A 26,756-nucleotide genomic window follows, 5' to 3' on the forward strand; every position below is an offset into this window, starting at 1 on the left:
AACAATACACAGCGACGAGCCAGCAGGAATGTGAGTCCCATCCTTGTACACGGGAGCAGATTCACTCACTTGTCCTCCCCTTTTCGGCCTGCCTGATGCCTTCCGTGTCAGGGTAGATGGGAACAACGGCCACGTTGTAGGGCGTGTCGGATTCTAGGTTCCTCAGGATGGTTGTGGTGGTGCCGCCTGTGACCTCCTCCTGTTCAGCAGAAGGTTAAAATCCCCATCAACACACTGACAATAGGACATGATGAGGCCATAATTGACATTTAAAAAAATATATACAGTTCTTACCACTTTCTCTTCTCCTCCTGGTTCAGAAGCGTAAAAGACCTTGTAGCTCCGGACGTTGCCCACCGCCGGGTCCCAGCGGACCGTCAGGGTGTTGAAGGTCGGGTCAATGACCTGCAAGTTCTTTACACCACCCAAAGGATCTGAGGATGATGTAGAAAAGATCTCAATCGGTGCTTGAATGATTATTGATTCAATTTGATGTTTGTGCCTGGTATCTAAGGTAACAACCGGCAAGGGCAGATGTGAAGACAACCACAACCAACAGACATTTGGGTTTCTGGCCTTTACTGATTATTAATACTTTAACCAAGAAAAGTTGTGAGGGGGATTTTGTGGTCATATATACCCATGCACAAAATTTTCAGACTGTTCTGGTGGATCATTAGACAGGTGAGAAGGTAGGTAGTTAGCAAGATGGTTGAGCTGGTAGAGATTAATGGCTGTAGGCTGACAGACGGGCAAGTTAGGACATGAGTGTGTAGGCCGATAGAGATTAGAATTTGAGATTGGTGCCTTTGCTGATATATAGGAAATCACAAAGTAGACAGGTAGGTTGGTCAATAGGGTGTTAGCTTGCTATCCAGAGGCTAGGTATTGAGATAGGTGAGGAGATAAGCAAATATAGGCAGGTTGGAAGGTAGGTGAAGATTAATAAGGTAAGGATTAGGTTGGTAGACAAATTGGCAAGTTGGTAGGTGGGTAGTTGGCTTGGTTGATTGGTCAGTCGGTTGGTCAGTATGTAGGGATTAGAAACTGAGGTAGATATCCTTGTTTGTGTGGCAGCAGGGAGGTAACCTGTTATTGAGACAGGCAGGTAGCTAAAATAATGATAAGGAGTTGATATAAGTCTCCTGGTAGGGTGGTTCATTCAGAAAGGTTTCCATTTATGTTAGGTAGGTTGGCATCTTGTATCAGTCAGATTGATGTTTGATTAAACTTGGTTTAATTCAGTTAAATAATAGTATTTTAGGTGGATTTAAACATAGTTTTGACATATTCTGTTCCGTCTTTGATGAACAGTCTGCATTAATGTTTTACAATCTGCTTGCTTTTAAATATTTTCCTTAAGTTTTTCATTTGGTTTAAATTTTTCCCAATCCAGTCAATTGACTTAGTGTTGTTGGTCATGATGGACTTACCAGCTGGTTAGTGAAGCAACATCAGTGTAGGTTTTTGTAGCACATTAATGACAGATGTTTTGCAGATTACCTTTTTTTTTCTTTAGTTTCTTTTTCATTTTTTAACTGCTGTTTCACTGGTTTACGGTACAATGACAGTCTGAGTCATATGTCTTTGTGTCTTTATTCAGAATGGAGCCCACGAGGCCAATAAAGAGTTTTATGCTACTCTATTATTTTTCCATATAAATAAGAAAAACGCAGAGTGAAATCCCTCCTTCGAAAGTCAAGGCCGCAAAACTCACTCGTCCTCCCTTTCTCGGACTGCGGCTTCCCCTCCATCTCGTGGTAGACGGGCACCAGGGTGACGGTGTACTCGGTGTCCGGGTCCAGGTTCTTCAGGACGGTGGACGTGGTGGTCCCGGAAACCTGATCCTGATCGGGAGGCAGAGAAACATCTCTGAACCCGGTGAACTTGGGAAGATTCGAGGAAGTATTGGAGAAGTCCCAGAAGAGGAGACGGGGGATTTGGCAGAGGAACGCTCAGACTGAGCGATGTTGCAGTTTAATGTGTCGTGAGCCCAGTTTTCTTGGATTCAGTCGGTAACTGCCTCCGTGTGGATCGGATGATGAAAGGTCGGGGATGAGGATGGATTTTGGTATAGAGCTACCACTTTAAAGCCCTCCTGGGACACGGTCGGTGTGTGCTGCTCTGGGCCAAATATAAATTTCTTCTTGGTCCTCTTTAATTTATCGTGGGTCTCCTAACAACTGCCAACATGCTGAGATGATTCCACCTGTTTTCAAATCAAATTGAATCATCTCATGTCTTCACATTTCTCATATCAGGTGAAATTTCCTTTTTTTTTTGCCTTTATTGGATGTATCTGTATTCTGTGTATGTTTTGACATGCCTGGAACAAATTAATTAAAAGAAATGGAATCGTTCCAGATTTTCTCACAGCTTCATAGTAAAGGGCTGAACTTGCGTCACGGATGAGTTGAACTTCATTTAGCCCTTCATATTTTGATACGGCAACTAATCCAAGACAAGAAAATAAATGTTCTTGCTTGTAAGTTCCCTGGAAATCATTTTATGTGACTGGCATGTCTCCACTTGAACTGAGCTCCAAGCCAAACCTGAAAGTGCTCACACTGCACGTTCGCTGCTCTTGTCTTTAGTGAGGGAGGACGACACCGATAACACTGCTCCTCCATCACCAGCACGGGAGAGAGGAACTTACAAAGACAGATTTTTGGTCAAGTCTGAAGGGAGCTTATAGCTCATGAAACAAAGTGAAAGCTATTTAAATGTATTCTGTTATCATGGGTGAATGTACCAGCTTCTGAATGCCCGAAGTTCAAATGTTTCAATAAATAAAACATGTCAAATCGCAGCAGTGAATCTGACTCACTGTCTCTGGTCTGAACGGAAAACACAGAACTTCTGGCATGTCATGAAGACACTAAAACTAGGAGCTGACAGCAGATATTTTTCAGCTCCTTTACAAAGAATCGGACCAGCTTTACTTGAAATAATTAAACTGTTCCTTCAGGAAGACGATCGATCATCTGGATGGTCGCACTTCTTGTAAAAAACTGATTTATTAAACAACATGGAGGAGCACAACAAAACGGAGGTTAGCTAGCTAGGTCTTTTATGAGGTGAAGCTAACCATGCTAATGCTAATGTTACTCAAAAGGCAACATACAGCATTTCATGTGGAATTAGGACGCAGGAGTTGGGTGAACGCGATTTTGGTGATGGCGATGGCGGGTGCAGGTGAGGTCTTACGTTGTCGGGGTCTCCTCCGGCAGTCGGCGCCCAGATCACGATGTACTCGCGAACGTTCCCCTCGGGCGGCTCCCAGCGAACGTTGAGCGTGCTGGTGGTGGGATCGGTGACCTGCAGGTTCCTCACGGAGCCCAGCGGGCCTGAGCGCCGAAATACAAAACAGAAGAGAGTCAGAGCTGGGACGCGAGGCTCACACAGCTGCTTTCTGAGTCGGAGGTTACTGCTGTCCGGGGGTCTGTTTGTCTGAAAGCCGGTTGCCAAGAATACGTCGAGAATCTGTGTTTTACGGGTTCAACAAAACTGTTTTTGGTGAGTTCTCAGCTGGTAAATCACAAACCCAGAGTTGTATAGTGTCTCTGTAGAAGTTCTGTGGATCGACGTATGTCAGTGGCAGGAGACGCGTTTCTTTCTCAGACACTCACGGGTTTTTCCCACGTCGGACAGACTGGGTCCGTCGCCTTCTGCGTAGACGGGGACCACCATCACTTTGTAGCGCGTGTCGGGAAGCAGTTTCTGCAGGACGATTGATGTGGTGCTCTCTGAAACTTCCTCCTGACAGAAGACACACGCAGGGAAAATCAGAACTCTCACCAAGAAGGCAAATATCTGAACATTTCACTACATTTTGGACCAGAAGGTTTCATTAAAAGTGGCTTTATGTTGAGATAGCAGTAAATTTCCACAGTAATTTAGTTTTTGTGAAAATATACACATTTCCATCACATATATTGTGCATCACAACAAAGGAAAAGCTTTAAACTTTAAATTTAAATGTTATTGTAGCATTTTACTGGTTTGGCTCTCTCAGGATCAAATTGGGCTGTATGTGACCCCTGAACTGAAAACCATTTGACATCCAGATCTACACAAATCTACAAAAGACCCTTACAAACAATAAAAACAATCACGTCATATATTAAGTGGATTTTATAGCACCGATATTTTTGCTGACCATATTAATCCAGTAAAATTATCAACTTTATTCTCAGTATTTTTTGCTAAATTCCTTTACTTTTGTGTTGCACTTCCTATTTTAGCTCTTCTCCACTGCTCTGATTGTGTTCAACTGAGCTGCACCCTTTAAACTTTGTGGTTTTTAACTGAGTTTGTTTGTCTACGAATTCCAGGCCCCTTCCTGAAACAGTTGGGACACTGTGTTAAATATTAATGATAAAACGAATAAAAAGAATGCAAATAGAAATAAAGAGTAATATTTTGTTCCCAATAGAACATCAACATCACAGCAGATGCTAAAAAATGAGACATTTTATTATTTCGTGGAAAATATGAGCTCATTTTGAGTTCAGCGGCAGATCTCTCGAATCTGTTTCAAATCCCAACTTTTGTGAGGTTGTTCCTGCTTAAAATTATTTCGAAATGTTGTTGTGTAGCTCTTCTTAATTTTCATAAAAGCTGCAAATTCTGTTAATTCCTGACATTACTTGAGGGAAGTGTGTCCTGTTTGTCCTCTAACTGAAAGGCGACATGTGAAACCACAGCGACAGCGCAGCCACATTCCTCTGGCAGCGCATTTAAAAAAAAAGAAAAATCCTTGTGTAAAATGTGCTCTGACATACTAATTGGCGGGTTAAAAGTTGTGTAATCGGCTGAAACCGCTCGTGAACAGACGGACCCGAGGAGCCACGTCATCGGTCAGACGGCCTCGGAGCTCCTCGCCGAGCTGCAGGATTTACACCTCTGGCCGAGCCGCACTTCCAAGAACAAACCCGGAAAACGAGCCGCGCAACAATGACGCCAAAACGAGGATTAGCTGTTGTGTGCTGGCGCTCGGTGGGATTAGCTTCTCAAAAAGCATTACATCAGTAATAAAGCCCCGCTGACACCTTTGATCGTCTCCTTTCTTCTGGAGGTTCGAACTGAGTCCCACAGGTTTCCTTTTTACGAACTTCTGCTGAAGGATGTGGAAGGTGTCAAACCCGTGCTGCTTTCCAGACTCAGTTATTTACTCTCTGTGTTGTTTCACAGTTTCTGCAACAAGTTTCCAGACTTTCCACAATGTGTGGGCCCACCTGAGAGAGCCACTTCACTATTTAATTTTATTGCTCAATTAATGCAGTCGGGTATTGAACGATGTGGCTGTGAGCAGATCATCGAGGCCTCGTTTACATGACAGTGTTTCAATTGAAAATGAATCATTTTTGCATTTTTGTTTCTGAAAAGTTTTGCATTTACACAGCAACGTTTTGAAACCAATGTCTGTTTACAGAGAATTCCAGATTCTTAAGGCAATCAAGTTGATTAATGTAGTAAAAATGTATTTTTTTTTTAAATCAAGCTGGCACTGTAGCTGAGAGCAAAGGGAAGACGGGAAAGAGCGTCAGCAAAAGACAACAAAAAGTCTAAATTTTGGAATCACATCCAACTTCAAAGAAAAGAGAAGGTTGTGCAGTTTGTATATTATCCGATTACTCAAATAATCGCTGAAATATTTGGTAGAATTCTAAACTTCAAAAAGAATTAACAGCTGCAGCCCGACACGGAGTGCTGGCTACACTGTTTTGAGCATATCTGCTGTTTCCATGGAAACGGACGTTTTCAAAACATCGTCATGTAAACGTGAAACTTTTCTGAAACTAAAAATCAAAAAAAAAATTCTTTTTCACTTGAAATGCTGTGCAGATGAGGCCTAAATTTACTTGGTGCAATCAAGTCAGTGCAGCTCAAAGTAGGCTTTTTAATCTGAGTGAACTTCACTCCTCTCACTGTAATCTCTCTCGTCGTGTTTTCAGCGTCTTTGCAACTTGTAGAAGAATCTCACCACGATCTCCAAGCCTCCATCGACAGGCGAGTAGATGACCTTGTATCCCTGCACGTTGCCGTCGGCGGCGTTCCAGTTGACGGTGAGCGTGGTGATGGTGGGATTGGTCACCCTCATGTCGCCAACGCCACTCAAAGGCACTGAGAACATTTTTCAAAAAAACACCGTTGGAATTCATTTTTCTTTTAGAAATTTACAGAAAACGTTGTCGGAACTCACGTGTTTTTCCGTCTTCGGACTGGCGTTTTCCTTCCCGGGCGGGATACACGGGCAGCACCGACACCGTGTACGGCGTGTCGGGCATCAGGTTCCTGAGGATGATGGTTGTGGTTCCAGCAGGAACTTGCTCCTGTTCAACGGACAGGAAGTGGGAGTGAGGGGAAGGTTTTTCTCTCCGCCTGCCTCTCCGGCATCGTCTGAGCGGTGGGGAGTCTCACCATCTGCTCCTGCCCGCCGGCTTTCGGCACGTAGAAGACTTTGTAGAGGCGGACCGCTCCGTCAGCTGGTTCCCAGTTCACGGTCAGGGAGGTCATGGTGGGGTCGGTCACACGCAGGTTCTTCACTCCTCCCAGAGGCCCTGAAAGACACAGCGGGTCGAGTTTATGGACCAGTAACAAACTCTGACCCCCACCAGAACCAGGGTTGGAATGCTAACACCATAGAGCCTGAGTCTAGCTCTAAAGGTTTCTTCTCCTTTAAGGGGAGTTTTTCCTTTCCTCTGTCTCTGTTAAAATCCCTTGAAGTGACTCTGTTGTATTTGGCAATTGCTTGACTAGATGAGGATCTTTTCACGAAGCATTTCTGTATGGAAAATGCAAAAACGTGTTTCCACCTGAAAGTTTGTGTAAACGGGGCTGAAGAGTCCTTATATCACCTCACATGTGGAACAATGGAAGTCCACTCCAGTAACAGCCTTCAGAAATGCTCAGATTCTAAAGAATTCCCTTCGCATTTCCTCTAATTATCGATGTAAAGCTACACCCACCTGTCACCCATCTGCTTCTGCTCAGCTGGTAATGATTTTTACGACCTGTGATCCACCATACATCACTCACACCCAGCGTCAGTGTTTCTGGACGTACATAAATGGCTTCAGCCTGTTGTGGTTGCATCATGGTTTAATCGTGTTTCTCCTGGACAAGCTGATGGGATTGACTTTGCTCGTTACGAAGCTATAAAACCGAGGTGTTGTCGATCATTTGAGTTGGCCCTCTTGATGCTTTTCCGGCTGTTCATTTTCATTATGTTACAAGCACAATAGCATGTTTTCGATCAACGTAACTCGCAATCTGAGTGGATTTCAGCTGTGCAGTGCATGAGGTTCAGTCTTCAGTGTACGTGTTTGGTGTCGAGTCTTACTCGTCTTTCCGTTTTCAGACATGACCTTCCCGTCTCCTTCGGCGTAGACGGGCACCAGGGAGACGGTGTAGAGCGTGTCGGGCTGCAAACCCCGCAGGACAGTGGCCGTGGTTCCCGGTGACACCGTTTCCTAGAATTAACAACAAATCCCAATTGTTGGTGGAAAAAAAAAGCCCAGAAATCAACACTGAACACAAAAATGACAATCAGGTTGACTTGAGCTGCAACTAAACTCCGAAATTGAGAATTTTGAAGAAGCAATTATTTCAAGGAATTTTATTTTTAGACATTCGGTTCTAGAGTTTACTAGAAAATGCTAAAACATAACTGGAAGACAGTGTATCAACCTCAAAAAATTGGTTGGCTGATTTCCTGCGTTTGTCAAAGTGAGGATTGAAGATGACACGAAAGGCCATCACACAGACGCACACACAGGCGCCTACCAGTCCTACCATGCTCTCGGGGCCTCCTGCGGCGGGAGCGTAGACGACCTTGTACTCCTTGACGCGGCCCTCGGCGGGCTCCCAGCGGACGTTGAGGGTGGTCATGGTGGGGTTCAGAACCTGCAGGTTCCTCACTCCACCCAGAGGCTCTGCAGGAAAACACAAAGGCATACAGTTCAACTGGTTAAAAACAACACACACACATCTCAGTAGCAAGTCTCCTGGTGTTTTGATGAGGTTTGGAGCGCTCACTGGTTTTGCCGTCTCCGGAGATGGCCTTGCTGATCCCGGTGGAGTACGAGGCGGCGACGCTGATGGAGTACGGCGTGTCGGGCTGCAGCTTCTGCAGGGTGGTGGTCGACTTCTTCCCTCCGACCTCCACCTGTTTGGGGAAATCAAAGAGAGAAGAAAAACATCTTTGGATTTGTGTGTACACAGGGAGAACATGCAGACTCTGGAGCTCATCCAGGCCTACCTGCCAGGAGCCTGATTTAGAGCACCTTCCTTATTTCCTAACGCTCAGAAATGATGAAGTCCTTGTTTAACTGTGAGAAACGACTGTTACATAATCATTATAGATTAATAGGAGAAGCTGAGTTCCCTCACTAGAAAACAATCCCACTAACTCTGACTTCACTCTGGCCTCCCCGGATGAGCCAAATACCTGAAATAGTGATGTAAATGTGACTTTGAGATAAATGGCTCTGTCGTTGATCTCTTAGCTACCACGCAAACTGTTTATCCCCCGTGCGGACGTGTTTACTGCGTCGTATCCATTTCATGATGTACTGCCCGGTTGTTTGCTCAGGTCTTCCCACAGGCCTACTTGGACTCTCCTCTAGGGGAATGCTTTATTCACTCCTGTGTAAATAATCGTAACAGTTTGCAGGCTTTGTCCCGAGGAGCAGCGGCCGACTGAGCCGCAGCATGAGTGAAAGTGCTTATTGGGCAAATGAGGACATGAATGGATGAGAGACCTGAATGGAGCAGTTCAATTCTGAATCAAAAGCTGGTGGGGGGGGGGGTCGGCCGGTGTGTTTACAGCTCTGACAAACACACTTATGGTTGTTTTCATGAAGAATTCAGCCCGTCGTTTCCATCATGTGAGGTTTTCACAGCAGGATGAAACGATGGTGATGAGGACCTGGAGGTGACACACCTGTCAGGACAGCCTGCTCTTCTCAATGTCAAATACAGGTCATTTCTGTTAGCGCCAATGTTGGCAACAAATACAAAGCAAGAGTTTTATGTAAGTGGGAGGAAGATACAACCGCCTCATTTTCAGTGTTGCTACCAGGAGAATTGAGTCAGTTCAGACTAAAGAGACACCCCTACGTTTAACAGAAGGTTAGTAAATGCTAATGCTCACGGTTTATGAGCCACTGCCTTGGTATTTTTACTCTAATTTGTAGCTCAGTTATTGCTCTTTTGTGTCAGTGAACTATTTCAATGTTTGATAAAACATTCTTGTTTACTGTTATATTGTTTTTTTATAGGCTGCTAATGCTAATCACAGCTATCGTGGGCAGAGGCTAATGCTAACGTGACTTACAGTGGAACTTCTTTAATACACCTGCAGGATAGCAGAGTGAGTTTTGGGTTAATAAAGTTAATCGTTCAGTAAACACGAGTTTAGAGAAACGTCTCTACACTGAGGAGAACAGCTTTAGATAATGCTAATGCTAACAGTCAACATACAGCTGATGCTCCAATAGATTGTGATGGCAGCATTCGTGTTCTTCCCACTCCATTCAGTGGAGATGCGTAGCCAAGAAAAAAAAAAAAAAAAAAAAAAAACCTGGGTGATAAATGTCCGTCCTCCTCCTTCCTGCATATTGAATGCGGATTCTGAGGTGTCCAGCGCTGGATCGCATTCTTGCGCGGTGACTCCACACAGCGATCGGCCTTGAAAAGGAGATGAAAGGGCGCTGCAGGCGGTCCCGAGGGGATTCCAGAGGGATTCCTCATTGTGTCTCTGAGATGTTATGACAGTATTTCCCCAAACAGCGCGTCAGGGTCGCAGCAGGATGTCGGTCCGTCTGAAAGATGCCCGATCCTGCGTCACACGTGTGCGCGCCGGAGGACCGGGAGCATCTGGCGGTGTGTGCCGCAGGCCTGCCGTCATATCATTCGATATGCTTGTTTGTTTTGCGGATGAGCTCAGCTTCTCTTCAAGCGATCCAAAACAAGCAGGAACATCTGATCTAAGGCTACGCAATCGGCGGGCTGCGATGTTAAAAATATTCAGATATCAAAGTCGATGAGCAGAGTTTCTTCTGTTCGGGAAAAGAATCCAACTGAGGAACCGTGAGGGGAAAAACAACAAGAGTAGCAGCAATCTGAACCTGATTCAATCTGATTCCAATTACGTTCTGGTAATTTTTTAAACAAGTAGCATGTCTTAGCATAACGTGACAGCACGACAACTTCGACTCTTTCTACAAAAACCTTGTAAAGGTAACGTAAAGCTGCTATTTTTCGCATTATTTCCATATTCCACTACAATATACTATACAGTTTAAGGGTCCAGCTGTATCCTTTGAATAACTTAATCATAATTAAGAAATTTGTTTTCAGTAGGTTGAATTAAATAACACCCAAACCATTCAGTGTTTTTAAGAAGCAATCTTGGTTACAAAAATACTCCTACTAACTAAATAAGTGAACATGTTAATGTGAAAGCTAAAACTTGTTTTGACATCGTGAAAGAATATGAAAAACCAAATTTATGCTGAAGAGTTTCAGGATTTCTTTGTCACGTTTTAGAATTTGATGGCAACTGTCTGAAAGTTCAGCAACAATGATATGTTTGCATTTCAGTAAAGGATTTTCCTGTGTCTTCTACTGCACTTATTTACAAGAAACACCATGTTTAAGCACTATTTGGTTTAAATTTGTCAGATATCTAAGAAAAACTGAGGGATTTCTTACACTTTGCTGCTATAATCATCTCTTCTTGTAGAGTTTTACATTTTTAACATCATTTCAGGGTTGAAATCACATCTGAGGCAGCGAAGAAGTAAAACGTCCCATCAGTTTGATGTTTTTTTACGAGTGTCCAGGGACTCTTCTCACTGATTTATGGCTTCAGGGATTCACGGATCAGTCATTGAGCAGCTGAAATGGAGCGGAGACGATCCCAGAGGTCGAAAAGCAGCACAGCTGGAAGTCTCCGCACCCCGACAAGAGCAGAGAGAGACCGGAGCGGGCAGGGAAATGCACCCCGGGAAGGAATTTACAGCTATTGTTGTTCAGAACGTCGAACAAACACAAGGATGCGCAGAGTGGGTCCACGAGAACGGAGACAGGGACTCATTATTCAGTAAATTGAATGTTTAAGTGAAGCTGTTCAGGGTGTTGAAAAAAACTTAAGAAAACATGGTGTCGATCTCTGAAATTGCTCTATTGTTCAGAGTCGGTGGAGCAGCTCCAGCTATTGTCTCTGGACGAAACAAAGAGCCAAGTGTTCGTATGTGTGTTTTCAGAGAGGCTGCTCTGACAGCAGCACATTAACAGGACTTAAACACTGAAATACTTCAGATTTACAGCAGTTTTACCTTTAAGTAACTCCGGCTGTGATGGAGAACAAGGACTAGATGCGTTAGCATTAGCCTGCAATGCTAATGGCTGACAGACTGATCGATGGACAGATGATGTAGGGATGACTTGATGGATGGACTGATGGATGGATGGATGGATGGATGGATGGATGAGTGAACTGATGGATGGGTGCATGAATGAACAGATGGCTGGCTGGGTGGGTGGTTGGACAAAGTGATGGATGGATGGATGAATGGATGGATGGGTGGGTGGATGAATGGCTGGACAGGTGGGTAGATGATGGATGGATGGATGGATGAACCGATGGATGGGTGAATGAATGATTGGATGAACAGCTGGATGGATGATTGATTGAATGAATGGATGAATGGATTGATGGATGATTGAACAAATGGATGTATGTATGGACGAATGATTGAATGAACACATGGATGGGTGGATGGATGGATGGATGAATGAACTGATGGATGGGTGGATGGATGAACTAATGGATGGATGGATGAATGGAATTGATGGATGATTCAAAGATCACATGGATGGGTGATGGATGGATGAACTGATGAATGGATGAATGGATTGATGGATGACTGAACAAATGGATGGATCTGTGGTTGTGTAGATGGATGATTGAATGAACACATGGATGGTGAATGGATGATTGAATGAACCGATGGATGGAATTAACGGATGACTGAATGAACAAATGGCTGGATGGATGCTCGCTCTGACCAGTAGCGGCTCTCCTCCAGCGGTGGGGCTGTAGGTGACCCTGTAGCTCTGCACGGGTCCGGGGGCGTGGTCCCACTTGACGGCCAGCGAGGACGTGGTGGCGTTGAAGACTCTCAGGTTCCGCGGAGGCTGAGGAGGAACTGGAGACACACAGACGAGCACAAAGTGAGCCGAGCTGCACTCCAGGAGCAGCCTGTGTGTGACGAGCAGTTAAACTGATGAAGATGATGATGATTATGGAGGTAAAGAGGAGGATGAAGATGATGATGATGATGCTCCCCACAGTCCGGTGGGTCAGGGAGCTAAACGGGATGGTTTTAGGATGAGGTGGTGATGAAGCAGGTCAGCACAGCCGGAGTTCAGTGAACTCTCAGTAACACAACGTTTCAGGGCTTTTGAGAGCATTTTAGATAATATTCAAGAAAAATATTGGTTTGAATCTTATTAATTTGAGGTAAAATTTCAATTAAAATGACATTTTTATTTATAAAAAGCAATGTGGAGGTTTATATCAATTTTGACAACTTCAACTAATTTGAGTGATCATAACAATAAACTTCAGTGTTAAAACAAGCATCTGAAGGGAAAATGATGAAAAACTTTTTCGCCCTGTAATCACTGTCTCTGTCTCTGTCAAATGTGTTGTTTACATTTAAAGAAAGAAGTAAATAACATGAAATTGGAGGGAAAGATTAAAATGTAAAATTACAAACTGAAAACTGGAATTATGGCAATGAGCAAAAATGACAGATTTGGGACAATATGTATTACTTATTTGAAAATTAAATAAATCTAAGGATTTTTTTTTAAAAAAAAAAATGTACAAAGCAATTAATTTTTGTTCATTATTTAATCAAGGACAAATTTTCACAAAATTTGAAATCAAATCCAAAAGATTTGCATAATTCCTTTTTTGTGGAAATCGTGAATTAAACAAAAAAATAACCAACCAGGTCTAGGTTTATGAGGCTGTCTGGGATCTTAACTAAATGACATTAATTTCTGAGTTAATAAACATTTCTGGTAGTTGTAGAAACTTTGGAATTTTTTCTGAAAATAATCGAATTTATAGACTAATTTAAGTTATGAACAAGAAATGATTGAAATGTCTGGATGAATTCTGACGGGTTGAGAACGCTGGACGCCGGCACTGTGTCTGAGCCGCCGATCGATGAGACGACAACATGCGATCGAACTGATCAGACGATGACAACATGACGTGACGATGGGAGGTGACTGGGACAAAAGGACGTGTTACCATGACAACGAGGTGGGAGGATGGGATCGAAAACACACACTGTGTGCAGGACGAGGTCGAGTCAACGGACACACTTCCTACATTTACGGCTTCAAATCTACGTTCACACCGCAATCGAGTGTAAGACTCATAGGGGGGAAAACATCTGGCAAGTTCAAGTCCAAATCCAGTCAAGTGTAAAGATGAGCACAGGCCTGATCGTTACCTTTCTTGTTTTTAATAATATAAATGTAACTGTTTTTTTTTTTTTTTAAGTAATTGTTCTCAAAATAATGTCTCTATATCTTTGTCAGGAGTTTATAACATTTTCATTCAAAAGAACTTTGGATTTTTTTTCCAAAAATGTACAATTTAGATTTTTTTTCCTCTTATTTTTCAGCAAAGTGCTGATTTTTTTTTCTTTTCTTTTTTTTTTTTTACTTTGTATTAATAAATCATTAAAATATGCCAATAAGCTTGAAAATACATGATAATATTTTGTCAGTTAGGATCTGGAGTCGGTTGTGGGGTGAACTCGCAGTGAAGCTCTGAAATGCCCACACATGCAGTAAATGATTTTCTTTTTTTTTTTTTTTTTTTAAAGTGTGTTCCCGTTAACATCGTCCTCGTTACAAATCCACACAAAAAGCTGTCCTTCTCAGTGTGACACATACCGTCTGGAGCCTTCAACACTAGAAAGAAACGTTGAGAAGACATTGTTATTTGGGTGTGAGACACATCTCACTGCGTCATGGATGATAATCATGGAGCTTTGCTTTAGAGCTGAGCAGGCGGTGGAGTTTTAGGGGGTCTGCTTACGTGTGCGCTCGTTCCCCATCAGGTCCTCGCTCTCCGACTCGTCCGGGTAGATGGCCGTGACGGTGACGGTGTAGTCCGTGTCCGGGTCCAGGTTCTCCAGAACATGCGAGGTCTCCTCGCTACTCAGGATGGCCTGGAGGAGGAGAGAGTTCATTTAGCCGCACGCTCGTTTCTGCTCTCGACTTCTCTGGAGCAGCTGTGAACTGCTGAACTTACAGAGAAATCGTCGACCTCCCCTCTCCTGGTCCAGCCGATGCGGTACAGGGCCACGTCCGGGGCCCCGTGCTCCCAGGTGGCTCTGAAGGAGTTCTGGGTGACCTCGGAGAACTGCAGGTTCTTGGGGGCGGGAACGACGTCTGCTCGCACAGACAGGAAGGAAGTATGAGGACGGATGGACGTTTCCAGGAAGTTCAGAGAGATGAAGCAGCATCACATGAAGACTTTTAAACTGGGTCCCCTATCAAGGTAAAGACTTAACCTGATGGCTGCCAACTGAAATTCTAAGAAAAACTTAGTGGTGCATCATCAGCATAGAGGCGATAATTAATGCTGCATCTGTAGCTATGCAGGTTATGTTTGAGGTGCAGTTTGGGACAAAAGTGGGAGAAAAAAAAAACATCCCAGCTTGAGGGATTTTGATTTTTTATTTATATTGGATTCTTAATCTGGAAGACGGACTGGCTCATTTTTTGAGTTTTGGAAGTCGATGCACATTTGCTTTATAGCAGTCCTCGGTTTTCACGACTTGATCTTTGTCTGGATCGGCAGGGAAATAAACTTGTCGGAGAAAAGCTCCAAAGGAAACGCTCTTTCTCACCGGTGATGGCGGTTCCGAGCATTGGGACCGCCGGTCCCTCCTCGTAAACTGGGGTGACGGCCACGTCGTACTCGGTCTGGGAGATGAGGTTGGTCAGGACCGTGGTGGTGGTACCGCCATCAACTTCAACCTGGAAAAAGTGAAACGGTAACCAACGAGGAAATCCACCTAATGCACATGTATCCAGAGAGTTTATATGTAGAATTAAAATAATAAACGCTTGAGTTGAAATATGCACAAATATCTGTGTACATGTCCACAGGCATTATAAATATTATTATAGTGGTGCCGTCTTTGTCAGCATGAATCAACCAGCTTAATCACTAGTAGTGAACCAGATGATGACTCCACTTTTGAGTCAGACACTAAACAATTCCCCAAATAAAACACACTGCTAATAACCTGGCTGAACTTTATGTCAAATCTTTGTTTTGGAAGGACGTATTTTTGGAGCAAACACAGGAAGTCCTGGCATTTAGACACCGGTGAGGTAACGCCGTCACTCTCAAAGTGGTCACAATCTGCAGCTTCACTGCGGTCAACTGTTTGCCATCAGCGGCTGGGATCCTCTCACTGTCACTGCGAATCTCCGTCACACACGCTGAAACAACGAACGAGCCAATTTGAAGAACTTAATGAGGAGAAAGATATTTACCGTCACATACAGAGAGGAAAAGTAAAAAGTATCGTGTGAAGACAGCTGGACAATACTACTTAAGTACAGGGTTTCAGTCCAAATTCTACATTTATTTGCCATTTCTGGAGGTTTTAAAACCTGTTGGGAGAATATCCAAAACACGGGCTTCTTCTAAGGAGACAGGAAGCCTTCACTGTTAATCCTTAAGAGGAACTGAGCCGCTCATCCATCTGAACTTTCTGGAAATGTCTGTGTGTCCTTTCGCCGCTGACTCATCCCAGACTGTTTGTCCTTTTCTGACATCCAAGTGAGGAATTAAGAGAACCGAGCAGAGACAGAAGCTCCTCGGCCAGCAGTCTGCTTTCTTCATTTCCCCGTGAAGCCCGGCCAACTGAAGTGGCTCGACCAGGTCCCTGCTTGGTGACGAAGCCCTTTATGTAAAGGTTTTTACCGTTCAAAGGTGGCTCTGAGTGGAGGATTCTCAAACAAATCGCTTTACGACTTTTTGCATCAGAGGAAAAAGAGTGTCCAACCCATGGCCAGTTGGCACCAAACGTTTGTAGTTATTTTACAGTTTTATTCATGTAGAATTCAGCGATTTACGGCCATACGGCTCCCCACCGTTTGTTGGAACTACGGAGCCATGAGAGAGCGGTTTGCTTTCCTACAACAGTCCTCAAGTACAAATCAAGGAAATGTCTAGTCGCAAAATCACCGCGGACAGCACCGAATCTGATCTTTCATCCAAGAAATGAAACTAAGGCAGGAAAAAGGTGGCGTACATCAACCAGATCCGACTCCACGGAGTGTTACCAGCATTTCGGCCGTTTCCATGCAGCCAGGCATCATTTTCAAAACCTTGCCGTTTGAATATAAATCTTTCCTGAAATTAGAATGTAAAAATTATGCTTTCACTTGAAGTGTTGCCGTGTAAACAGGGCAAAGCTGATATCATTTACTGAGAGACGCTGCGATCCTGCCCACTCTGAGAAGATAATGCAGATCATGACAGAGACTTCTGCTTCCACTGTTGTGTCAGATTCACAAATGAAACAAAACCCAGAGCCTGACATCAACTTTAGTGTCCCGGAGGGACTACAGGGCAAGAACTTTGTTTTTAAACAGATCCTACAAATAAAATTGGACTGGACTGGAACTTCTCAGTTTGTTTCTTGTCCACAGAAACCATCAAAGTTACATCCTGCAGTTTTCTTCCTGGTTAATGGAGGTTTTTCCTCACAACCCTCATCTATCATTGCTCATGTGGGATCGTCGGGTGTTTCTCTGTAAAGACAAGAAGCCGCGAGATGGCTACGCTGTAACTGCTGCTGTGTAAATAAATCAAACTCAGAGTCTTCATCAAAGATTGATGTTTCGAGAGTTTCACAGTCATACATCAGGCGGCTGCATTCAGTATATTCCTGCGCATCAGGGATCAAACCGCGGCGTGGGCTCACCTCCTTCAGGTCTCCTTCGTCCGGTTTGTAGGTGATGATGTATTTGAGGACGGCGCCGGGCGCGGCGTCCCAGTTAAGCCTCATGGTGCTGTGAGTAACGTCGGAGATCCTCAGGGCGCCGGCGGCTGGCATGGGCACTGCGGGGGGAGGGGGGGGGGGAGACGGAGATCCGTTAAAATCTCCATCCGTCCCGACGCACAAAAACATATCTGATTCCGACATCACCCTCAGTGTTTCTGCGAAGGCTTTAAAAAGTCTGAGGCGGCCGAGCCAAGAGTTTTACTGAAGAGCTGAAAAACAGACGGCGGCTTGTTTTTGCTGCAGCTTCTGCAGTGCATCTGTTTTTTATCCCCAAGTCCTCAATCCAGAATATAAACTGCAGCATGTGAACGACGTGATCCAGCTCTTATAAAACAATGGCTGACATGCAAATAAAACTCAGCTAAATGCTACTAAAGCTCTTACCTTTCCTAAAAACGGTTCTAAGAAAAGAAATATCCAGGAAATGGACAAAGAACACGGTCGTTTTAGAAAATGCATGCAATGTATGTGCAATTTCAATTTATGTAATCCAGCATGACTCTGATATCACTGTATGCAGGATATGATTTCTGATAAAAGCAGGAGTATCTTTTGTTGATTTGGGGGTTTATATTAAACATAACTTATATAAAACAGTAGGAAATCAATTGTAAAAACAATAATCATGAAAATGAAAGCTTCACAATTTCATGTTTCAATAATACATACAATAAAGCAGACTAAAGTCTGCAAAACAAAGAAAAAGTGCAATAAAAGTGTTAAATTAACCAAATTTACTGATGAGTTTGGAGTTGATCATTAAGTTTCACTCACTCTGCTGTACTTTGGTTTTTAAAGACATTTACCAGATGTTGTCCAGTTTGCTGGTGAAGTGGCCTTTATCGCCTTTATAGTGCTGAAAATGGTAACTCATATATGTTAACTTACTTATAGAGCACATTTTCACAGTGTTGCATGAATAGTCACATTCACCAATGGGTCCTATTGAGCGTCAAAGGTTCCGAACACCAGACACTCAGTGGGGCCACTGGTGCAAAGGGTTCGACCTTCTCTTGCCTAAAGCTACTTTAGCATACGGACACGGTGAGATGGGGGTTCGATGCACCAGTTTTGGGACTAGAAAACAACCAACTCTCCCAACTGAGCCGCCCTGAAGGTGACTGATAAAGCTCCTCTGGCGATCAGTTACCACACAGACTCAAGGCTCGTCCTGCTTATGTCTACGGTAGCGTTAAAATGCAACAAGTGGAAAGACTGTGATGGTGATGATGTTTGGGTACGTACAGGTGACTCCTCTCCCCTCCAGAGGCTCGCTGACAGCTTCTCCGTGCATCGCGTAGATTTTGATGCTGTACGCCGTGTTGGGAGTCAGCTGCACCAGCTGGGTGTTGGTTACGTCTCCCCCAACGCGCACCTACAGAAGGGGCGGAGGGTGGGCAGGGCACAGAAAACAGGAGGTGTTTGTCTCGTTCCCTGTAACGTCTGGAAAACACACACTTTCTCCTTGGTGTGCAAACCGGACAGCTCCCATGCCGCTGATGGGACTTTCAGTGCTTCGTAAACCGAACACGTGCAGAGTAATGGGTGAAGTAATGACAGAGCAGCGGGGATGACAGGACTTTCACAGGCTGATCGTTAAGCTAGCCCGGGTTCTCAGACATAAAGCCTGCTGGATTGTCTTATGAAGTGTTGCAGTTTTGTAATCTTTGTGCAAGAAGAAGAAGAAGGAAAGCAGCTTTGAGACTGCTGCAGCTGTCTATATGGTGAACATGCGTGCATATGCTGGAGTGGGATTGTTTTCCCCCGGTGTGTGTGTGTGTTTCTCACTTTTTCCAACTTTCTGTCAGCAGTGTGCGTTTTGTCCATTCCCTTGTCTCAGTGTAACAGTGCTGCAGTGCACGAAGCCAGGTGCACGAGGGCTCGTTGCTCCACGCTGCTGCTCGGCCTGAACATCGAGCATCGGCGCTTCTCAGCTTAAAGAGGAGCAACTTCCAACAACCAAGCACCCAAACCCGACCCACACCGCTGCGTATAAAACCAAAAGTATGCCAAAACTTCCATATTTTAAAGCCTTCTCTTGTTTAATGTACTTTGTTAAACCTTTACATGTGTTTTTCCAGTCGCAGGTAAAATGTGCAAAAACAAGCCCGTTTTATAAGTGGAAAGTACAACTGCCAAAGCTCCAGCGTAAAGCCTTTACTATAGCTTTATGTCGGATAATTTCCGCTGCAACATAAAATTAAGCTTCCCCTTCGATTCTGGAGTTCTGATTCACACTGGAGGCACCTGCATTTTCCAGCGCGGACCACCTTGCTGTGCATTAAATCATGCCTGAGATTTTCCTGCGCTGTGTAATTCCACATGTAGGTTGACACCTCGGAGGCGTTGGAGTCCGCGCAGCATCTGTTCTGTTTATATCATCCCCATGACATCAGACTGTGAGCTAATCCTTCCCATTACCCAGCGAGTCTGACGGCCCCGCTTTTAGTAGGTCAGGCCCGAGCCTGATCCGAGCCCGAGCCGGGCCCGCTTCCTGCTCTGTGGCCAGCTCGTCGCCAACATCTGGAAGCAGTGAGACGGAGGCTCGCTCCTTTACAGCAAGAGTGGAAGTGCTGAGCAGGCAAATCCAGAAGGGTTTGAGTGTTTCTAATGGGGGTTACAGTCGGTTCAGCCACTCGCCCACGATAACACCGAGCTACTTAGCAATCGAAACTGAACAGTTCTGGTTAGCATAGAAGTGGATAAATACTTAGCAGCAGGGAGACGTATTAGTTTAAGTATTGGAAACACTGAGTTAGTAGGCAAAAAGCTAAATATTTCGTCAGAAGGTGGTGGAGACCTAAGATAGAGCTACAAAGATAGAAACTGGGCATGGATAGACTTTGAAGAAGACCACAAGCAGAGCTGAGAGAGTTAACATTGGCATGAATCAATCAAGTTAGCACCATGATAGTAACAGTTTTCCTATGAGGGCTGTGGAGACTGAATGCTAAGCTAAAAAAAAAAAAATTAGGGAATTAGATCTGGACTGTCAAACATAAGGCCTGTGGGTAAAAATTTTCAGGCTACCGTACGATGTTGTGTTGAGCGTACCTCTTTGTCCTGCGGGTCGGCGGTGCCGTTCAGGGGTCTGTACAGCAGCATGTAGCCCGTCGCGCCGGGCGCCGCGTCCCAGCTCACCCTCATGGTGCTCATGGTCTCGTCGTAAACGTTCATGTTGGTCGCGGCCGGCAGCGGCACTGATGGGGAAACGGAAGGAAGCGTCAACGTTTGGTCAAATTTGCTCCAAATAAGGTGAGATTTGTGTTCACACGTCTGGCAGAAACTCATACAGAGAATTTGGAAACCCCGCCTCCTTCCTGAAGCTACTTCCTGTTTAGGAGGAGCTGATGGAATTACTTCACCAGATTCTGATTTTATAAACAGGTTTGATTTGAAAAAAAGAGGCTTTGTGTTCTGGAATATTTTATCAAGACCACAAAGCCGGAGGTTCGTATAGGGACAAACACACAGGTACACACACGCACATATACACCTACCCACATGTCCTCACACACACTCATTATTGTATAAATTGAAAACAAAGCTATGAGGGCTGCTGCCTTATTTCTTTAAGTTTTTTAAATAACTGATTTGATAAATCATCCTTAATTTTATTTGTTGTTGTTACATCGATACTTATTAGTCTTCAGAAATACAATGAAAACATTCGGTTTGATCTTAGTTTTGTGTTATCGTATATAAATGCAGACAGACTGATTGATTGCTCAAACAGATTGACTGATTTATTGATTGATTTGCAACAGAAGAAGAACAGAATTGTTCCAACAGTATGAATACACTACTGAATCAAAAGCAAATGATAAATGATTATTATTTGGAAAATAAAAACAGAACTTGTTATTTAATGCATAGAAGAGTATTAGTGGACAAATATTATGAGTTAAAGAGCAAAAACTTCGTCTTTAAGGAAGAAAAGAAATCCAGTCCGTGATGCGGATCAACTTCTTTCCGGGTCAAAGGTCAGAGCCCTTAGCAACCAGCTTAGCAACCAGCGAAGCGACAGCCCTGCAGAGAAAGCATTTAGGATGCTTGTAGAAATGAAAAAACTGCAGCTCACATCCATAAACCGAGTGGAAACTATGAAGATAAAGTGTAAATGTGTTTCCAGAGAAGCATTGTGTAAACTACAATACAGAGATTTCTCCATTCTGTAGTTTTTATTGTGGTTCTTCATGTGAAGCCAAACACTGACAGAAACACCGAACGTCTAAAATATAAGAGCAGTGACGGTCCCAGGTTCTGCTGAACTGACGTCAGTGCTTTTGATCATTTGTGGAGAAAGCTTGGTTAGAATAAATCTCAATGGAACAAGCAGACGTGCAACATCCACATGGTCCAAGGTTGACTTGAAGCGATCATAAAGTTAAGTGTTTCTGATGGGCAGAGTATCACATGTCTGGGTCAGGCTTCTGGTTTTTAAACCTGGGTTTGGGTTTGTTTGTTTGATTTCTCTCCTTAATGGGGTCTTCGGGGGATTAAGACAATCTAGGTTCTCAAAGAAAGATTAGATGTCTTGGACATTGCGATGGAGGATTGTTTTTCTTTTTACTGGGTGCATGATGAAAGAAGAGAGAATACTGGATTTCTGTGTCCAAACGAGAAATCCAAAAGCCCGACTGAAATAAACAAATCCAAACAAAGCTGATGAACAGACTGGGGAAGGAGATTGTTGCTGCTGGAAATGTTCGCTCATTGCGGTCCGCGGTGCTTCAGTTGTGGTCGTTGCTCAATCGGAAGGTTGCAGTTTCAATTTCGCTCGGTTCCGTGTCCTTGAGCACGACACTGAACCCCAAACTGCTCCCAACGGATGGATTCGGCACCTTGCATGGCAGCTGACTCCATTGGTGTGTGTGAATGGGTGAACAGTATAAAGGGCTTTCGGGGTCATTGAAACTGTGAAAAAGAGCTGTATAGGTGAAATCCATTTATAATTTGCAAACTTCCAACATCTATTGGGAGCAATTTTAGGGTTGAGTCTCTTACTCAAGACTATCCCTGTGGAGTCACTATCTCACTGTGGTGGGATAGTTTGTGCCTCTAGGACTCCTCGAGCTTAGGTTTTGAAGGGTGGAGACCGGATAAAGAGTGAACCCCTCATCCTCCGGGTTGCGAGTTGGACTGTGAGCTGATGACTTGTAAAGAAACATTCTGCGAAAACTGAAAATAGCGCTGCCACTGTGCCCGACTGTGGGGAAACAGAGGTATAAACAGCGTGAGTTTGGGGATTTAACCACCAAGTTTGAGGTTGAATGGTGACCCACTCCACCAAATGAGCCACAACACCCCCAATAAACAGTACTGCACCATCCACTGGCTGTATATGGGTATTCAGTGATTCTACTTGGAAGAAAAAATACCAAACATTCATTGCCTAGAAGCATCATGAGATCAAATAAATCTATTTTTATTTATTCATCATGATTATTTTCGCGTGTTGTACTTTTTTGCTCTATTTATTTCTGGGCGAACTGATCTCGGGCCGTTGCCTCTGCGACTCGCTGTGATCGTAACTCTATTCACAACAGCCTGACGTCACCGCACAGCGCTGCATCGCGAGCAGTTTGTTTGTGTTAAGAGCTTTTCTGCCTGGGATCAGATGTGAAGCTCACGCTGTGTAAACAGTCCCGCTGGAGCAGATGGAAAGGGAGGCGGGTAAACAAGCTACATCGGCGTGAGTGAAACCGGATAACTGAGCTGAGGAATCATCTTGTTTATCTCACGGGGGAGTGCTCGGTCCCACAACAGCAACGATGCTACCTCTGATAGCAGCTGCTCTAAACCTCAACAGGCCCAAGAAGGGAAGACTTACAGGTGGTCTCTGTGCCCTTCAGGGGCTCGCTGCTCTGCTCGCCCACCACGGAGTAGACGTTGACCAGGTACTCGGTCAGGGGAGTCAGGTTCTCCAGCACCACGCTCGTCACCGTCCCGTCAACCAGCAGCTGGAACGACAGAGGGAAGGTCATCGATCAGTTTATCAATCTTTAGGTCTGAGATCGCAAAGCTTTCTGCACATTACAGAGTTTCTGTGAAGAAGCCACACCACCCGCTGATGCTGCGGACGTCTGAGAATTCATGATGACTACGTCGTCTACAGGTCAGAGAGCCACTTCGCACAAATACATGCGACTGAAGGCTGGATTTTTGCCAGTGTTGTGCGAAATTGGTTCATTTTTTAAAGGTTTTCAAGAAATACTGAAGTAGCTTTGCACGTTCCTGCAAATAAAAAGTATTTAGGCCTCGTTTGCACAAAGTTTTAAGTGAACTCCTGAACAGATTTTACCTTGCGCAAAGGTAACAAGACAAATGACGTGACAAAAGTGGACGTTGTGGATGTTTATGCTTGTAGTACTGCCACTGTTCAACAACTTGGCAAATGACTGAGCTGATCTCAAAGAAAGAAACGGAGAGGAGTAGAAGTGAAGACAGGTGTTTTCTGTTTTAAAAACGAAACCTTGTGCTCAAGTCTTTCCAGGCTCCAGTTTCACTGGACAAAATAACAGAGTTAAAAAAAAGGGAACAAAAACAATATCAAAAGCTGGACACATACACAGACAAATGAGGTGTTTGTTTAGAGGATTTTAGCTGAATACATAACTTTAGTTTGGGAGCGCTCCAGCTCTCAAATTTTCACCTTCAGCTGATTACAGTCTGTTAAGTTAAAACTGTTGTGCTGCGTTCGTGGACCGGTGGGAATGTTCACGGACGTCCAAGTTGGCCCTCTGAATGGTGTCAAATTCTTGCAGTATTGTGCTGGAAAATCTCAGCCAGCACAGAAATGACAAACAAATAAATAGGCTTTTTTTTCAGTTTTGAGATCTGGATTTAAAAAAAGAGAATCTTCCTCTTATCAACTCAGTGTCTGCATCCAATTAAGTTGAACCTTCATCCAGTAGAAATTAAGATGTTTAAAGTCTGTTCAGAAATGGTATTTAGTTAATCATGATTCCTGGCATAAGATTTGCTGCACTGAGACGCAAACCATCAGAGAAATACCTCTACATTTTTCAGAAAATACTGAAGCCTGTCGAGGACTTCTGTCCAATCTGAGCTCCAAGTTTCATTGAAGCAGGCACAGAAAATAGTTGAATGATGAAGGTAACACACTGTTTTGTCCTCTTTTCAAGGATTTTTTTTTTTTTCCCATTTCTGCTCAGTTCAAGCCTTTTTGTTGCAATCCACTGCCAGCTGTCACTTTCACTACTGCTTGGTAGTGATATGTCAGAGTTTTAATACAGTGCCAAATGTAAAACATTCATCTCACAGGTTCAACCCTTTTCGAGGGCACTCCTTAAAATTTGAAGACTCGAAAATTTTAAAGCTTAAATTGAAAACTATTTCTGGATCCAGAACATGGTACCAATGCGCTACAAAGTTTTCTTTTTTGTCAATCAGGATTTGATTTGAATTGTTTTCACAAAAGAAACAAGAAAAAAGATGGAAGTGATAATATGTGGTTGTTTAAGGGTTAAACACTGTGCAGGTTTACATGGAAATGCCAGAAAACCTTCAAAAACTCCCACATGTACAAGCAAGGGAGATAAAAAGATTTCTTAATTATGGAAAGGTATGAATGAAACGTTATCTGACCCGACATTCAAAACCAGCCAAGCAACAATTAAAGTACTAAGTGTGACCCTTGTGCACTCAACTATGCACACCACATTAAAAAACACCAAAAAAATTTCTAAAGTGAACATGCTGAAAATATAAGACCATGTTTCAGATGATATTTTTTTTCAACAATTACAAAAGAGTTCCAACCTCAGTGTACTGAACTGAAATGAGAAGACTGCAGGTTTAAAAATACATGTGGAAGTAATTCGTTTCTGTACATTTACTTTGTTGAAAATTTGAAAACACTGGAACATCTAACGACTCAGGGACGTAAAAACTTGTTTTGAATTAAAAACACAAAGTGGAGGATTTTACACGCAAGACTTGAGAAGCTTCTCATCCTTCATGTTTCTCTCTAAATTAAAGCAAAGAGGCAACCTGAGGACACAGTAGAGGAACTTTGAAGTGAAGAATCACCTTAAAGCGTCACTCTGACAAAGAGCCTCCAGACATACAATACATAAACACTGTCATCTAATCTAAACTGTTTTTATGGACTTAACGGAGATAGATGAGCTGCAGAGTGGTTTGGGAGTAAGACCAACAAAACCTCCATAGAAACCACATTTAGAGTATGATGCTTAATCTGCCAGCACAATGAATAGATGGACAGGTCAGTGCTTGGTGAAAGCTGTTTTTAATTCAGTGTAATAGAAACAGAAGGTACCAGAGGATTCAAAGAGCAAAACTTTGCATTAACTATACAAAAATATACATATATATTTTTTGGAACTATTCATTGTCCTCAAGTCTGCTTTTTTCACTTGTTGCACATCCTGTAAATCGCAGTAGGTAAGAGCTGCACTGCACACTCAGGACGTAAATATCATATATCTCTGGTTCCTATGTCTCATGGAGGATCTGCAGACTAATGTAAACGCCAAAAAGAAGAAGAAGAAGAAGCTGTGCTGTGTCTCAGCCTAGTGTGAGGTCTAAATTAAGAGGATCACAGTGGAAACTATGCCTGATTTCATTCAGGCTGGATTATAATCACACAGTCTGCGCATGACAAGGGCCAATAAAAGCACAAAGGATGGAAAAGAACCTGCGCTCCAGTTCTGAAGAGGGTACTGTCAGTAGGCTAAATATAAGCTAAACTGAACCATCCCCATTTCAGATCCTGAAGGTCCAGGCAGACTAGCGTTTTGAACACAGGCCAAAAAGTCTGAGATCTGGAAACACTCGCGCCAGTTTTTTGTGTGTGAGGTTTAACAGAACGGACAAATTACACAACAGGTGGGAGACTCAGGTCTGTTTTAGCGTGACTAAGATGTAGATCTCACATCCCACAAATACAAACAAACAAAGGGCTCGTCTGTTTAGCTTTGGACGGCGATCCAAGGCATCAGCTCCCAACTTTGGGTCCATGACGGCGCCATGCTGGTGAGCTGCCTTGAAAGCCACTGCTTTCGTATGTTGGCGAGAAGGGCCACCAGAGTTTGGCTTCACTGCAATGTTTTGGCAGGATCAGTGATCGGACAGGGTGGGGGTCTGCACTCTCTCAGAGAGGCCAGCGTTTGGAAACCACTGTTCTGAGTGAATGAAGAGGCGAAGGGAGACGTTGTTTAATATTCAGGGTCATATCCAACACTGACACATGGTTAACATTTGGTGAAATGGACCAATTATGTTCTAAGAGTCTCTGGACTACTTAAACTTGGAACCACAAACGAATACAGATCTCAGACCTCAATGATCAAACCAGCACTTCATAGAAACCAGACTCATTTTGCTCCATTGTTTAAAAAAAATAAAGCTCAATAATGTATTCAAATGGGGCAGATTGCAGATATTTTATTGCATATTTACAGGATGAATAAGTAGCAACTCTGGCTTTTCTTTACTGACCTCAGGAATTTAACCGGTTTATAAAAATCCCTTGCTGAACAAAGATGGGAAATGTGGTCAAAATTCAGCTGCGTGAATTCGGTGTCTCTCCGCTCGTTCGACTGTAATGAGTGACGCTCTGAAGAGGTTTGACATTTGGTGTCA

General features: G+C 43.7%; 1 protein-coding gene across 3 annotated transcripts in view; it reads right to left on the reverse strand.

The window, feature by feature from the left end:
- col12a1b (collagen, type XII, alpha 1b) overlaps nucleotides 1-26,756 on the reverse strand; it is a 120,736-nt gene that overhangs the window by 54,106 nt on the left and 39,874 nt on the right. For 2 of the 3 annotated variants that reach the window (XM_030110009.1, XM_030110011.1), the window contains exons 22-41: nucleotides 22,960-23,089; nucleotides 20,181-20,326; nucleotides 18,372-18,501; nucleotides 17,046-17,182; nucleotides 14,952-15,081; nucleotides 14,351-14,490; nucleotides 14,135-14,267; nucleotides 13,990-14,007; nucleotides 12,079-12,218; nucleotides 8,041-8,170; nucleotides 7,798-7,937; nucleotides 7,346-7,475; nucleotides 6,424-6,563; nucleotides 6,206-6,335; nucleotides 5,987-6,126; nucleotides 3,630-3,759; nucleotides 3,208-3,347; nucleotides 1,718-1,847; nucleotides 295-434; nucleotides 70-199 (exon numbers count right to left, since the gene is read on the reverse strand). In XM_030110009.1, coding sequence (XP_029965869.1) covers nucleotides 70-199; nucleotides 295-434; nucleotides 1,718-1,847; nucleotides 3,208-3,347; nucleotides 3,630-3,759; nucleotides 5,987-6,126; nucleotides 6,206-6,335; nucleotides 6,424-6,563; nucleotides 7,346-7,475; nucleotides 7,798-7,937; nucleotides 8,041-8,170; nucleotides 12,079-12,218; nucleotides 13,990-14,007; nucleotides 14,135-14,267; nucleotides 14,351-14,490; nucleotides 14,952-15,081; nucleotides 17,046-17,182; nucleotides 18,372-18,501; nucleotides 20,181-20,326; nucleotides 22,960-23,089 — 2,584 coding nt within the window. The remainder of the gene's footprint in view (nucleotides 1-69; nucleotides 200-294; nucleotides 435-1,717; nucleotides 1,848-3,207; nucleotides 3,348-3,629; nucleotides 3,760-5,986; nucleotides 6,127-6,205; nucleotides 6,336-6,423; nucleotides 6,564-7,345; nucleotides 7,476-7,797; nucleotides 7,938-8,040; nucleotides 8,171-12,078; nucleotides 12,219-13,989; nucleotides 14,008-14,134; nucleotides 14,268-14,350; nucleotides 14,491-14,951; nucleotides 15,082-17,045; nucleotides 17,183-18,371; nucleotides 18,502-20,180; nucleotides 20,327-22,959; nucleotides 23,090-26,756) is intronic. The other variant, XM_030110010.1, reaches the window with a different exon arrangement.

The sequence above is a fragment of the Salarias fasciatus genome, chromosome 15 (genome assembly GCF_902148845.1).
Source record: "Salarias fasciatus chromosome 15, fSalaFa1.1, whole genome shotgun sequence".
Taxonomy (NCBI): Eukaryota; Metazoa; Chordata; class Actinopteri; order Blenniiformes; family Blenniidae; genus Salarias; species Salarias fasciatus.